The 14,468-nt window shown below is 40.5% G+C and overlaps 1 protein-coding gene across 1 annotated transcript in view; it reads left to right on the top strand.

Annotated features, from left to right (window-relative positions):
* Nucleotides 1-14,468, top strand: part of myo1ea (myosin IEa) — a 102,285-nt gene that overhangs the window by 51,026 nt on the left and 36,791 nt on the right. Inside the window, 5 exon segments of the mRNA XM_036584401.1 lie at nt 375-462; nt 5,353-5,442; nt 8,769-8,900; nt 10,027-10,161; nt 11,047-11,179. Of these exon segments, the coding sequence (XP_036440294.1) occupies nt 375-462; nt 5,353-5,442; nt 8,769-8,900; nt 10,027-10,161; nt 11,047-11,179 (578 nt within the window).

Raw genomic sequence — 14,468 nt, 5'->3', positions numbered from 1 at the left:
TTGACCTTGGGATGGTAAGCAACAGATATAAATAAAGTAAATAAAAATACCTAGAAAACGGTACAGCATTTGGACAGCACTTATATTTGTGTAATCATTGAACTAAATTCCACATTACCCCTGTATTTTACTCTCAGAGCGCACTAAAATTTCATGTTAAGAACGAAGCCATCAGACACTGCTACAGAGGATTGGTTTCTGAATTTGTCACCTTTTCACTGCTCATGAGTTCATGTCTGAACACAATCAAGTGTTTATTTTTGAAACACTGGTGATGGATAGCAAGACTGTCCCAGGCTTGGTGATGATGCAGCATACTGTGTGCCTACCATGTGTGTACTGCAACCCTGACCAGGTGTTTCTCTGTCTTACAGTGGTGAAAGCGGTGCAGGAAAAACAGTCGCAGCCAAGTACATTATGAGCTACATCTCCAGAGTGTCAGGAGGAGGACCTAAAGTACAGGTGAGTCTGAAGGGCCTGTTTGCCCTCACAACTGTACAACACTGTCATGTGATTTCAAGCTTTGTTCAGAAGCTGAAATGTAAGGATGCACCAATAGGGATTTTCCGGCCTGATGTTTATCACCAATACTGATATCAATAACTCATTCTGTTTTTTCAAGTTTTAAAACAACCACAACCCATATATGAAGTGCAGAAAGACAAGTTCAAGCTTCAAAAATAAATACAACATTGATTAATTTACATAGCTAAATCAGATATATAAACGTTTACAGATTTAGCAGATGCTCTTATCCACAGCGACTCATAATGCCAGATGAATGTAGCAATAGCCAAGAACCCTTATTGTTATGAAACTGGACAAGGAATTAAACCTTCTGTCTTCTGTGTGTGGCACTGTGGAGTTATACACTGCTCAGAGTGAGTGATTTATTATTTGGGAAAGATTTTTAGAAAAGAACTGAAGGAACTAGTGAGTATACATGCATCAGTTCATGTGCATGCACAAGGCCACCAAGCAGTTAGTTATAATAGCTGTAACGTGGCAATAATTCCAGTATTGGACTGATAATAGAATGTTTCCCATTTATCTGTGAATCATTATGCAAGAATAATCTTGCAGTCCTACTGAAAGGCGAAACAGATTTGTAGAATCTGCGCTGTGGATCTGCATTGAGATCCACAGCTTTTTACCCTCAGAGCATTACTTCAAAATCCTCATTTAATTTTAAACTTCAGCCCCTTCCTCTTCTGCCATCCCTCTATCCTTCCGTCTCTTTATCATATCCTCTTGCCCCAAACCCACCCGGCATCCCTCAACCATCTGTCCTCACTGCTGCCCCCCAAAGCCTGCCCCTCACTCCCCCCCTACAGTTTTTGCCCCAGGCCCAGTTTGTGGGGATCAAAGCTGGATCATGAGATTCCACAGCCATGGACACACACGGTGACTGTGTTGGGACTTTCTAAAGCTTACTTTAATGCTCTTTTCCATCCCAAGCTCTTTTAGAGCTCTGACTGGTGCTCCATATTGTGAGAACTTAAAGGGGAATTCTGGAGAGTTTCCAAATGTTCTGCTTAATGAAATCATTGACATGCAAACAAAGTCATTTACTGTAGTTTGATGTGAAAGTATCCGTTCTGGAGAAACCTACCAAGTCAGAATTATTCATAGTGGTGATAGTAACCAGACATTTCAAGAGTTTAATGCCTCTAAAAGCTCCTTCACATAAAGATATCTCAGAATGAAATGATTATGAATGTGTTTCCTGATGCCTGAGATATTGTTTTACTATAGTTTTGAGCTTAAATTTTGCCCTAAAATGTAAACATGTACACTATGTGTCCAAAAGTTTGTGGACACCCCTTCTTGTTTGTGAAGACAGTTGTATTAAGGTGTACTCACTGCTGACAAGGGAGTTCAGATGCCCACACAGCTTGTATAGTCTGCGTAGAAAAGCTTTGACAATAGAACAGGTTGCTCTGGAGCAGCTGCACATGAGTCTGAGGTCACCATGCCCAATGCCAAGCGTAGGCTAGAGGGGTAAGAAGGCCCCAGCATTGAGCTGTGGAGCAGTGGAACTGCGTTCTCTGGAGTGTTGGAGCACCAACTAATACCTTTGGGATGAGTTGGAGTGACCCAGAACTGATCATCCGACATCAACACCTCATTTCACTAGTGCTCTCACTGCTAAATGCAATCAAACACTCACAGCAATGTTCCAACATTTGGTGTGAAGCCTTCCCCGAAGAGTAGAGGTAGTTATTACAGCAGATGGGGACAAACTCTCTTGATTTTGGAAGTGTCCACAAACTTTTGGCCATATAGTGTATTTTTTAAAGCACATGCTGGGTGGAGAGGTCCAAGCAGGGCATGGTGCGGCAAAATAGACCCCAAAGGAAACATACTTTATACCTCTGTTTTGCCGTTTTCACCTTTACATATACAAACTTAGAAGACACATGTAGGTTCACTAGCATTTTGAATAGCAAATAAAATGGATATCATTGCTGTCCAAAGAAAAACAAGTATCTTCAAAATAATAACTTGACAGGAGAAGGCAAAAACACTCTTACCTTCCAGTTTAAGCTAATGTAAAGAGATTTTATTCCAAGTGATTTTAGAACATTTCTCTTGGTCCATTCATCATGAAATTTTCACGACATAAAGGACAGCTGGTGTGTTGAAATGATGCAGAAAAATAAAAATCAACAAAAAATGGACATACATGGTTTTCTTTGGACAGCGATGATATATTTGCATATATTTTAAATATGTTACAACAGCACAACTGTTGCCAAACATTTGACCCAAGAAAATTAAATGCATCTCTAATTATTAGGGTATAATATGCTGTATAGTCAGTTATACTGTCATCAGAATTGCTGTTGTGTCCTTGAACAAAGCCGCGTGTTGTGTTATCAGACCTAATCTGCTCCACCTGCTCGTATTACTCTTGCCTTTTGTCCATTCCCTCTTATGTCACATTGTGTCGTTGTCACATGACTTTCTCCCTTTTCTGCCTTTCCTCTGTGTCACTGACTCCACGGATACACGACACCCACACCAGCACTGTTAGTTTCAGTGTCCCTAATCTCTCTCTCTCTCTCTCTCTCTCTCTCTCTCTCTCTCTCTGTTGTTGTACACTGTCTGGTTTATGGTTAATGGTTTATGGTTATAATTTCCTCATCCCTAAGAGGTGGAATTTGCATTGTCCTCTGAGCCATAACACAGAACGAAAAAGATAAATGGCTTACACATCATAAAAAATCAGACACCTATTTCTGTTAGAATACACTTAAAGGGCTCATGTCACGGAAAACCAGATTATCCTTGCAATAAGAGTTTGATGTAGTATGTAGACATTATTTACATACTTCCCAGTCCATAAAGTCCTAAACGTCCATATGTGGAAAATAAGCTGCAAAAACAGCTCTTTTTGAATTCCTTGTTTTTATGATGTCACACGAACACATTTACATATATCCACCTGTTCAGCCTACATCAGTTTAGCCCCGCCCATTCACACTGGAGTTGAAGTGAGTGTTTCAGCCTGGACTGCTTTTTGAATGAGGCACAAAACAGGACAGCCAATCAGAACAGAGTTCATTTATATGTATCTCAGCTATAAATGCACAGTCCGTTTAATTCTAAGGGGCAAAGAGAGGTTAGAAAATGGTCATGTGGAGATGAATGATGACTCTTTTTGGTACACAATACAACACTAATACAACAGTATTAAGTGGTCCTCAGTGAGGAACAATGAAATATAAGAGAAGGGTTGAATATGGGCCCTTTAATCTATATTACTATCCATATTTAAGTAAAGCAGTATACCCTATAAAACACAAGGTAATCATTTTGAATATAAATAGTCATTACCCCTCCTTTAGCACAGAGAAATTGAGTTATTATGCAAAGTAAGTGCATTTCTCTCTACAGCTGTAAATGAGAAGCTGCTGTAGTTTGAATAATCTCCAGTTTTTACAGTAAAAGGCTTTTTTTTTGGAACAGTTGTTTCTGTGAAACCGCTGTCTGAATTCCGCTCAGGCTTTTTTTATAGGACAGTTCAACGAGTTTACAGCCTTCCCAGAAAGGCTACCATACGATGTCTGCGCATAATAAAAGATGCGTAAATAGTTTCTCTATCTGCATTCAAAATGCTGATTCAAAATGCATGTGCTCCTGAGCTGCAGATGGTTCAGCAGAGATAATGCAACCCAGGCTACAGATCTGCTTGGAATGTGTGTGTGTGTGTGTGTGTGTGTGTGTGTGTGTGTGTGTGTGTGTGTGTTCGCTGTAACCTATAACAGCAACAAAATGGTCCTGATTTTACAAAGTACTTTTTTTAAAAACAAGAACCCTGGGTTTTATTTTTAGAACTGAAAGAGCTGAATCATTTCTCATCTGTAACTGAAGTAGTTACATGCATTTAATACATGTGATGTGCAGTACTGTGCAAAAATTCATTTATTTCATTTCCAGTCAAAATAGTTATTAAATATAAGTTCTATATTTTTACAACCACATTTTGAGGAGATTAGGTACGGAAGGAGAAATCAAAGGAAAATAAGTGGGAAAAACAAGAGTTTATGAAACGATTTAAAGACATACAGAGAAAATGGGACTCCTGATAACCGCCTGGAAGACCTAGTAGACACCAAAACTGCCCCCATCAGATAAACAGCACTTAAAGCTTTCATTTTTGAGAGAGAGGAGAAAATCAAGCTGCTTCAGATCTGAAAACATCCACAGGTGTTTCTGTCCATCCTTCCACTGTGAGAAGACGACTCAGAGCTATGCGTCTGAAGGATGTGTATCTGTTCAAGAAGAACCTCACTGAGAAAAGGAGACGAACACATCAAACAAAGAAGCTGAACAACGGACTGACCACCCCAGAGTCCAGACCTCAACATCACTGAATGTGTTTCATTACTTCAGATAACGATCAACCATCTTCTAAGACTGAACTTTGGGGGTGTGGAAAAATATCCCTGCAGATTTCTTTGAAAAACTGTAAGGGGATCTCCTGAACTCCTGAACTGTGATATTATATTCAGTTGTTGAGGCTTCTGTGTTATTTTCTGTTAAATATATTTCTGCTTTTTTTGCTGGAGCTGAAAAATGAATAACTTGTATTTAATGGCCATTTTGAGGTTTGCACAGTACTCTAAATACTCACATAATACATATGGGACACATTATTAGTGAATACAAGCATTTACATATATATCTTACATATGGGTCATATAAATGACCCTATGTAAATGACCTGACAAGGTATGAAAACTAACGCGTGTGTGGCGTGCAGACTGTACTGAGCAGTGCACAGGAGGCTTATGCAATTACACCTTATTCTCATCATTGCCTCTCTCTCTCCCTCTCTCCCCGCAGCATGTCAAAGACATCATCCTGCAGTCCAACCCTCTCCTGGAGGCTTTCGGAAACGCCAAGACGCTGAGGAACAACAACTCCAGTCGATTCGTAAGCTCTCCTCCTCTTCCCAAGGCTTTGCTTTATGGAGAAAAGCGGGCGCCTGAAGTCATGCGGTCTGCCAGATCTCATCCTCTACATAAAGCTGAGCAGCTTCCAGAGCTACACAGGGACCAAAGAAAACAAGGGGAACTTCCAGTGAAAATAGAGAGAGAGACACTGAGTGAGAGAGAGACACACAGAGAGAGAGAGAGGATCAAAAGAGAGAGGGGGTGAAGGAGAAACAGAAAAGTGTGAAAGACTGAGAAAAGTGAAAGACGAAGAAAGAAAGAGAAGGTCAGAAACGTAGAGAGAGAGAGAAAAGGGTGAATGACAGAAGAAGTAGTAAAGGAGAGAAATAGTGAAAGGAGAGAAAGAGAGAATAGCGTGAAGGAGTAAAAGAGAGTGAGAAAGAGTAAAAGAAATAGTGAAAGAGTGAGAAAGGCAAAAAAGGGAAAGAGGGTGAAAGGGTGAGAAGAGAATGAAGAGGAAGGAGAGAGAAGGGACCGAGAGAATGAAGGAGTGAGAAACAAAACAGTGAAAGAGTAAATCAGAGAGAAAACTGACGAAAAGAGAAAGGGAAAGAGAAAAAAGATTTAAAGTAAAGGAGAGAGAGGGAGAGAAACAAGTAAAAAAGAGAAAGGGTGAAAGAGAGAGTGAAAGGGAGAAAAGAGGGAATGGAGGAGAGAAAAGAGTGAAAAGGGTGAAAAAACTGATGAAGAGTAAAAGAAAGTGAGTGAAGGAGAGAAGAGGGAAAAAGTACAAATGAGAGAGAAAAGGGTGAAAGAGAAGAGAGGAGATGATGAAAAAGAAGATGAAAGAGAGAGAAAAGTGAAAGGAAAGAAGTGAGAGGGTGAAAGGGAGAAAAGAGACAATAAAAGGTGAAGAGAAGAGAATAGAGGAGAAAAAGTGAAAAAGAAAAAAAGAGTGACAAACAGTAAAAGAAGGTGAAAAGAGAGTGAGTGGAGGAGAGAATAGAGGGAGAGAAAAGGGTGAAAGAGAAAAGGTGAAGGAGAGAGAAAAGAGAAGGTGAAAGAGTGAGAGGAAAGAAGTAAAAGAGTATGAGGGAGGCGAGAGAGAGAGAGCCTTTCTCATCATAAGTTGTATTATTAGCCTCTCTCTCTCTCTCGGGTTGCATTAAAAGGCTGAAGCAGGGCCTGTTAAAGCCGAGGGGCGGAACGAGGGAGGACAAGAAGGAGAAAGTAAATCCAGGATCGGTCTCCAGGGGCCAGTGAGATATATGAGCATGGGTAGGCGTCACTTGGCCAGGGGATATTTACAGTATACTGAAGGAAAGGAGGAGAGAAATACCATCCAGCTATTGTAAAGCGAACTCAATAGAGGTGGATTCATGGGTTTTGCCTGGGAGTCATTGAGAAAATAAGGACGTGAGAAAAAAAGACTCATTGAATTTACTCAAATGTGCATCGTTTTCACATTAATGAAATATAACACATCAGCACAGTGTTGTCTTTTAGTTTACTTGCTTTGGACATGAACTTGGTTGATGTAGCATGTCGCTGTTGTCAGAACAAAGCCTTGTATCTCCAGAATGGTAACTTTACAGGAGAAGGAAAAAACCTTCTTTACTTTTAATGTAAGTCAATGGAACCAGACTTTTTTACAGGTCATTTTGGGCCGTTTGTTTTGGTCCATTCACCATGACATTTACACACAATGTAAAGGGTGACAGGCATTTTTAAATTATGTCAAAAACTGAAAAACGTCCCGACAGCAGCGATGTTATTCATGTGGAAATCAGCTGTTAATTCAGTGTCACTCTTTTTTTGGTGTCTGTGAATTCGAGGGCAGTACTAAAAAGACTGTGTTGGCTGAAAATGGTTTGTTTTGGACTGGAAGTTGCAAGAGGAGTTTGATTCGAAGCCTGTAACGTCCATTACAGCCTCTATAACCATAATACTCGTTTGAAGATTTTAGCTGCTGTCAGGAAGCCTTTAATTCCAAGGTGGCAATCTTCAAATCTCCAACTGCTACCTCTGCAGCTCGTCCTCTAGACCTTTAGCCTCAATCCATCACTGTGAGCTTCCACCATGTCAGCCTTGTTTTGGTTCTCCTGGGTTTGGTTTAGTTTTTTCTATGGGGTGGGGGGAGGGGGGCTGTAGGGGAGGTGTTTAGAGGAAGAACAGGGTTAAAGAAACTTAGCACTGCTGGGAACCAGATTTCTTAGTCTACATGTGAGTGCAGTGCCAGAGTAAACTCTGACAAGCCAAATGAACCATTGTGAATGAGGGAGAATGTTCTAGAACCACATGAATGGGGAGGGTGTTCTAGAACAGTGTTAGTGTAGGTGAATGTTCTAAAACAGTGCAAATGGTAGTGAACATTCTAGAACAGTGTGAATAGGGGAGGGTGTTCTAGAACAGTGTTAGTGTAGGTGAATGTTCTAAAACAGTGCAAATGGTAGTGAACATTCTAGAACAGTGTGAATACGGGTGGGCGTTCTACCATTCTAGAACAGTATGAATAGGGGAGGGCATTCTAGAACAGTGTGAATCTAGGTAAACATTCTGAAACAATACAATAGTAGTGAACATTCTAGAACAGTGTGAATAGGGGAGGGCGTTCTAGAGCAGTGTGAATGTAGATGAATGTTCTAAAACAGTGCATATGGTAGTGAACATTCTAGAACAGTATGAATAAGGGAGGGACATTCTAGAACAGTGTGAATCTAGGTGAAAGTTCTAAAACAGGGCAAATGGTAGTGAGCATTCTAGAACAGTGTGAATAGGGGAGGACATTCTAGAACAGTGCGAATGTAGGTGAACATTCTGAAACAGTGCAAATGGTAGTGAACATTTTAGAACAGTGGGAGTATAGGTGTTCTACAGCAGTTCTACAGCAGTACGAGTGTGGGAGGACATTGTATAACAGCATGGATGAGGAGAACATCCTATAACAGTCTGAATGAAGACAAAATTTTAGATCAGTGAGAGCAGCGTTAAGGTTCTAGAGCAGTGTGAAAAGGCTGAACATTCTAGAGCAGTGAGAATGGGGAGAACATTCTAGAGAAACGAAAATGGAGGAGAACGTTTCAGACCACTCAGAATGGGGAAGAATATTCTTGAACAGTGTGAATGGTGTGTAAGAACCGTGTGGATAAGTAAAAATGTTCTAGAACAGCATGAACAGGGAGAACTGCGGGAGGACATTCGAGAACAGTGTGAAAACAGTGTAAATGGAGGAGAACTTTGTAGAATCTCCCAAGAACAGCACACCAACCTGTCGCTTGAGTTTGTTGGCCTGTGTTGGAGAACGTTGGGTCGATTTGTTCTAGGCTGTAAACATGCTCAGTAAATGTGAATGTGTTCCTCCTGCAGGGGAAATACTTTGAGATCCAGTTCAGCTCCGGCGGTGAACCAGATGGCGGGAAAATCTCCAACTTCCTGCTGGAAAAATCTCGCGTGGTCATGAGGAACCCAGGAGAGAGAAGCTTCCACATCTTCTACCAGGTGAGCGCCAGATCCAGGGACTTCAGTTTAGACTCTCCCTCCACCCTTCCTCCTTCGGTCCAGGCCTGCCTGCGGTGCTGGAGGAGACGAGGGGAGAACAGACATGACAAAATTCACAACAGGAGGATTTGGCTCTGCACTCAGCTGTTCAGTCGGTCTGTTTACCACTTGAGCTCTTTGGAAAAGAAACAGGCTGCCTTGCCTCGTCACAGCAGAACCTCAATATATCTACTCTACTGCTTTTTCTTGGATTACGAGAGTTACAATTAGACTAAATGGACCAGGGCATGTGCCCTATAATAAAATATATTTGGGCATTTGTTTTGGTTTGTTTGTGTTTTATTCTATGTTGATGAATGTAGACAGACATAATACAGATGTAATCGAAAAGTCTAGTATTAAAATAAGGCAATAAGTTTTGAAAGTCTTTAGTGCCCTTAAATGGCAATTTCTGCCCAGTTCAGTCGCTGAGACGTAAACAAAGTAATTCTGTTTATGTGAAATGCACCGTTCTGGTGAAACCTGCTAAGATTTTACAGTGCTGGTAATAGAAACCACAAGCCTACAGCGCAAATATCGCCATATGATCTTTGGGGACTATTTTGCTACAATGCTCTGCCTGTACCTTGAATAATTAATTTAAAGTATATATTTTTGGCCGAAACCTTGTTTCAGCTTGAAGCAAAGCATTTGTAGCTCTTTTAGAAAAATTAGATGCTTCAGACGTCTGGTTCCTATCACTACCACTGTGAATAACTCTGTCTTGTGTAGTTTCTAGAACAGCACATTTCACACCAAACCACTCTGAATGACTTTGAATGATTCTTAATGATTTAATTATGCAGAAATTTTTTCAAAATCTTTGAAATCCATCATTAATCGTGGCAAAATCACTGTAACAAACGGCTTTAAGTAGCTTGTTGCTATTATGTAACAGTGAGAACATACACTGTGATAAAATACACCTGCGTACCATAAACAATCAAGTATTTTATAACTATTTTCAAAGTGACTCTGCATCAGTCAGACTCAGATTTAGCCACCGGAACTGTCCGTTTTAGATTATATAGATGATTTCCCATCTTTCTACAAATCGAATGTTCATAACTTTCACTTTTGTGTGTAGTTGATCGAGGGGGCGAGTGGAGATCAGAAGAGCAGTCTGGGAATCACCAGCCTGGACTACTATTCCTATCTCAACCAGTCCGGATCCTACAAGGTGGATGACATCAATGACAAGAGCGACTTCCAGGAAACTCTGGTGAGTGACTCAGGCTGCCTGCTGTTTTTTCTATCTCTTTCTCAGATGTGAGGATGAGAAGTTTTCCCCACTCTTCAGGAGGAGAGGGTGACTTACAGCAACACGTGCCTGTTTTTTAGACACTTTGATTGCAGTTTACTCTGTTGGGTTTTGTATATTTAGGAAACAGAGTCTACCAGATCAGCTGCAGCACAAAACAAATAGAGTACAGATACACAGCAATGACAGTCACTGAAAATGAGAAAGAAGTTCTGTTCTTTCTTTCTTTCTTTCTTTCTTTCTTTCTAGTGTTGACCTTTTTCTAACAAAAAACAGGGAGGACTTTCTGTCTTAATTTCAAATATTATTTTCATTTAATTCATTTTCTTTTTTTTCTTTTTCTGTCCTTTTATTTCTTTTCCTTTTTATTTTCCTTTCTTTTCTTTTTTCTTTTCTTATCTTTTCTTTTTTCTTTTCTTTTCTTTTTTTCTTTTCTTTTCCATGCGTTTTTTCCTTTCCTTTTCTTTTCCTTTTGTTTCTTTTTTCCTTTTCTTTTCCTGTCTTTTCTTTTCTTCTCTTCTCTTTCCCTGTCCTTTCTTTTCTTCTCTTTTCCTTTTTTCTTTTCTTTTCCTTTCTTTTCTTTTCCTTCTTTTCTTTCCTTTCTTTTTCTGTCCTTTCCTTTCTTTTGTTTTTTCTTTTCTTTTCTTTTCCACTCATGCTTTTTCCGTTTCCACTTCGTACTAGACACCTGTTTTTGTTTATCAGTGAAGCCACAGCAGGAGTAATTAGAGGACATGGGCTGGGAAACAGCAGTGGCGAGTGACTGCAGAATGTGTTAATGTAACCCCCTCCTCCTTTTCTCTCCACCCCCCCCCTTTCTCTCTCTCTCTCTCTGTCCCTCCCTAGCATGCCATGGATGTGATAGGCATCTCGAGGGAGGACCGCTCCATGGTGCTGCAGATTGTAGCTGGAGTTCTTCACCTGGGCAACATCAGCTTCAGAGAGGCTGGAAACTATGCAGCCGTGGAGAGCGAGGAGTGTGAGTATCAGTTGTGTGCTGTACCTCCTGTACTAACGCAGTAGAACCTGAGTTATCACAGTAACATTACAGCTGTGATGTTATTCATCACAATAACACAACCTTGTGTATAATGGCAGTCTACTTAACCAAAAAAGTAACTCCAGCAGCCCAGAGTAAAGGCCATAACATACAGATCATGAGAGGAACGGCACAGAAAAGTGGAATTTTCTGACTCTACTTACCATTTTGGAAAAGTGAAAAGAGCACAGAGAATTCTGGAGCTGAAACTTTGAGTGCGTTTGATTGGTGATTTATGTCACCTGCAAAAATGCACAAAAACCAAACAAGAGGAGGTGGATAAAGTAATGTTACATTTTCATCTGAAAACATTGTGTTTTGTATGTAGGGTATCATCAGTTATACACATGTTCAAACACATTTAGTGACAGCCAAAAAAGCGCACAAATTAATTGTGCTCAGTGAATAAAGGCCTTAGAATACCTGTTGTTGCACAGACTCTGGAACTGGAGCTATTCAGTGTTAGACGCTGTTCACTTGCCTCATCCTGAGTTCTTCACGTATTCCTACTAATGTATCATCATGACAGGCTTATAACAGTAGTCAGAGCTTTTTCATGGATTCACGTTTTTGTTGTGATATGACTGTAATATTAATCACTGGTTGTCATAGATCTGTTTGTCATTTGTTTCTCTTATAGGCTTCTAACAGTAGTCGTCAGTTATTATTGGTTATTCTAAATACTTCCGTACAGTCATTGGCTGGTTTCTTTTTCACATTTTTCGCAATTTTATATTCAGTTCTTCATTCCTCATTCATATTTCTCTTGTTGTTGTATTATGTTGCTATCTGGTGGGGAGGATGGGTTCCCCTTTTGAGTCGTAGTTCCTCTTAAGGTTTCTTCCTCCTGCTCTTATGGCCCTTAGTGATGCTCATTTAGGGCTTGGACCTGGATCTTCTGTAAAGCTAGATCTTCGTGACTTTGCTCGCTCTAAAAAGCACCACATAAATACATTTTAAATTAAATTGAATAGAATTTGTTGTTAGCATCCTGTGGTCATCAGAATGATGCACGCATAGTAAAAAAAAACTGTGCTGTTATCAAAAACAATACAATGCTTTTCAGCCAGTCAGCCTGAGTGGTCAGAACAAAGTGTTGTATAATCCCTAGTACTGACCGCAGTGCTGTGACCATCGTCTCTCTTTCAACGTGTGAAGCCACATTTCTTTGTGGCTTCTCTGGGCTCTCTGCAGTGTCCTCAGTCGCCCTCAGTGGAGACTTTTCTTTTCAGCCTGTCTGCTCTGTTTTCCCTTGTTTGTTTTTTTTCCCCCTCTGTCTAGATGTTCATTGTGTTAGTCGAGGGCTGTAGCCAGGCAGCCACAGCCACGCTGAATTAACCCAGAAAATGAAGCTGCGTTTCTGCGCCTGGCCAAATTACATCACAGACTAAAATTACACCAAGAAATGTGGAGCTTCCTGTTGCGCCAGCCCACCCTTCCAATTTGACTCTTGGCTGTTTCTCGCTCACTTGCTCATTTCAGTCCTCTCTCCACCACTCTATCCATCCCTCAGTCCCTCGATTATAGGCTGAATGGTTTGAGCTGAGACTGGCCGTGGTGGTACAAAGCCGTGCTGTGCTGGGTGCAGACGCAACACTGCTCACAGCCTAATCTGTGCGTTTCCTGCCCTCCCCCCGAAGCCCACTTCCTGGCTGCCGCCAATGGCTTTGACACATTCACTGGGGAGCTGATGTAAAAATCACTCACAGCAGAATTGGTCCACACAGTGAAGCAAACCAAAGTCTGATATGTATAGAAAAACTCAATTATGTGTCGTTCACATGTGCACAGTGCAAATAGTAAAAGGCAATAGTAATCGCATATGATAGAACACTGAATTTTCCTCACCTTGTTGAAATAAACGAGTTTAACGTAGTATATAAAGTTTAAGGTTCAAAATGTACCATTCTCTCCCCAGTCCATATAATGGACTGGAAACTAATGGAAACTATACAATATATACAATAAAGGAATGTCACAATCAGAAAAACATCCAAGAGGAGGGGAGGGGAGGGGATGGGAGGGGAAGGAAGGAAGGAAAACATCACAAAACTCTTATCAAATGAGTGTATTTAAAGGTGTATCGTCCTTGCATTTACATCCATTTATCCCTAAGTATTTCTGTGGTGTCAGATGTCGTCCGTTTTCGCCACCTGTTAACAAATACGTTTTCTCTCACTCAAAGCTGGTAAGTCATTTTTTCTAGTATGTAAATTTGTCTTACAATTTGCACATACTGTTCTACTGAGGGAGGTTCAATCTTATACCAGTTTCATGTTATTGCTTTTTTGCTGGCTATCAGAAGTGTTCTTGATCAATATTTGCCATTATCCATTTCCATCATTTATATCTCCAAGGTACATAACTTTGCATTTTTTGGGAACTGAATAGCCCATGTGTGTTTGATTGGCCTCCTTATTCCCACACATCTTCCAACCTGGCTGTTGATGACCAGTTCTGTATTTCAGGTGTTATAAAATAGCGGGTCAAAATTTTCCATCCAAATTCTTTCCATATCCTTGAATTAGGCCAGACACTGATTTCATGATGTCATGAAAGCCAGTGCATTTTCACAGATGTGTTTTTACATACAGTGTACAGCTGTTTAGCCCCACCCTGTTCACTTGTTATAAGGAGAGTTTCAGCCCAGGCTGCTTTTTGAATGAAGCAATAAGAACAGAGCTCACTTATCAAAATATATCAGTCTTAAAAACACAGTAACAAAAACAGCCTGTCGAATTCTTAAAGATAAAGATTCTAAATGATTCTTTGTGAACGTTTCTGCTTGTTATAGTAAACTATGAGGGAGAAATGATATCAGTTGGCACTGATGTAGTCGCTGGCAATGACTGTGACCTTTATAACTTTTAATACCTGGGCTTATTATTCCGTTATTAATGTTGAGGCTTATTTTCCCGTAACAGCTGTGAAACTAACATGCAAGTTATGTAGTAGTGGCCGTGAAGAATAAACCTTAGCAGACCTCAGGGAGAGGTGCTTAGTGTTTAATGGACCACTAGCTATTAGTAATCACTAGTGCGAGTGCTTACGTGTGGATGTAAGTGTGAGCGAGGGCTTTATTTAGAGATACAAAACCTACTGGGGAAAACCAAACAATAAACATGAGCAAGGTGAAAGAGAATAAGAACGAAGGCAAACAGAAAGACACACAGGAACAAGGCTAAGGAACAGGAAACAGGCTAGAAACATGAACAAACACAGGCCCGAC

The sequence above is a fragment of the Colossoma macropomum genome, unplaced genomic scaffold, assembly GCF_904425465.1.
Source record: "Colossoma macropomum unplaced genomic scaffold, Colossoma_macropomum, whole genome shotgun sequence".
Classification (NCBI taxonomy): Eukaryota; Metazoa; Chordata; class Actinopteri; order Characiformes; family Serrasalmidae; genus Colossoma; species Colossoma macropomum.
Note: the sequence above shows the minus strand (reverse complement) of the source record. Positions and strands in the feature narration are given on the sequence as shown.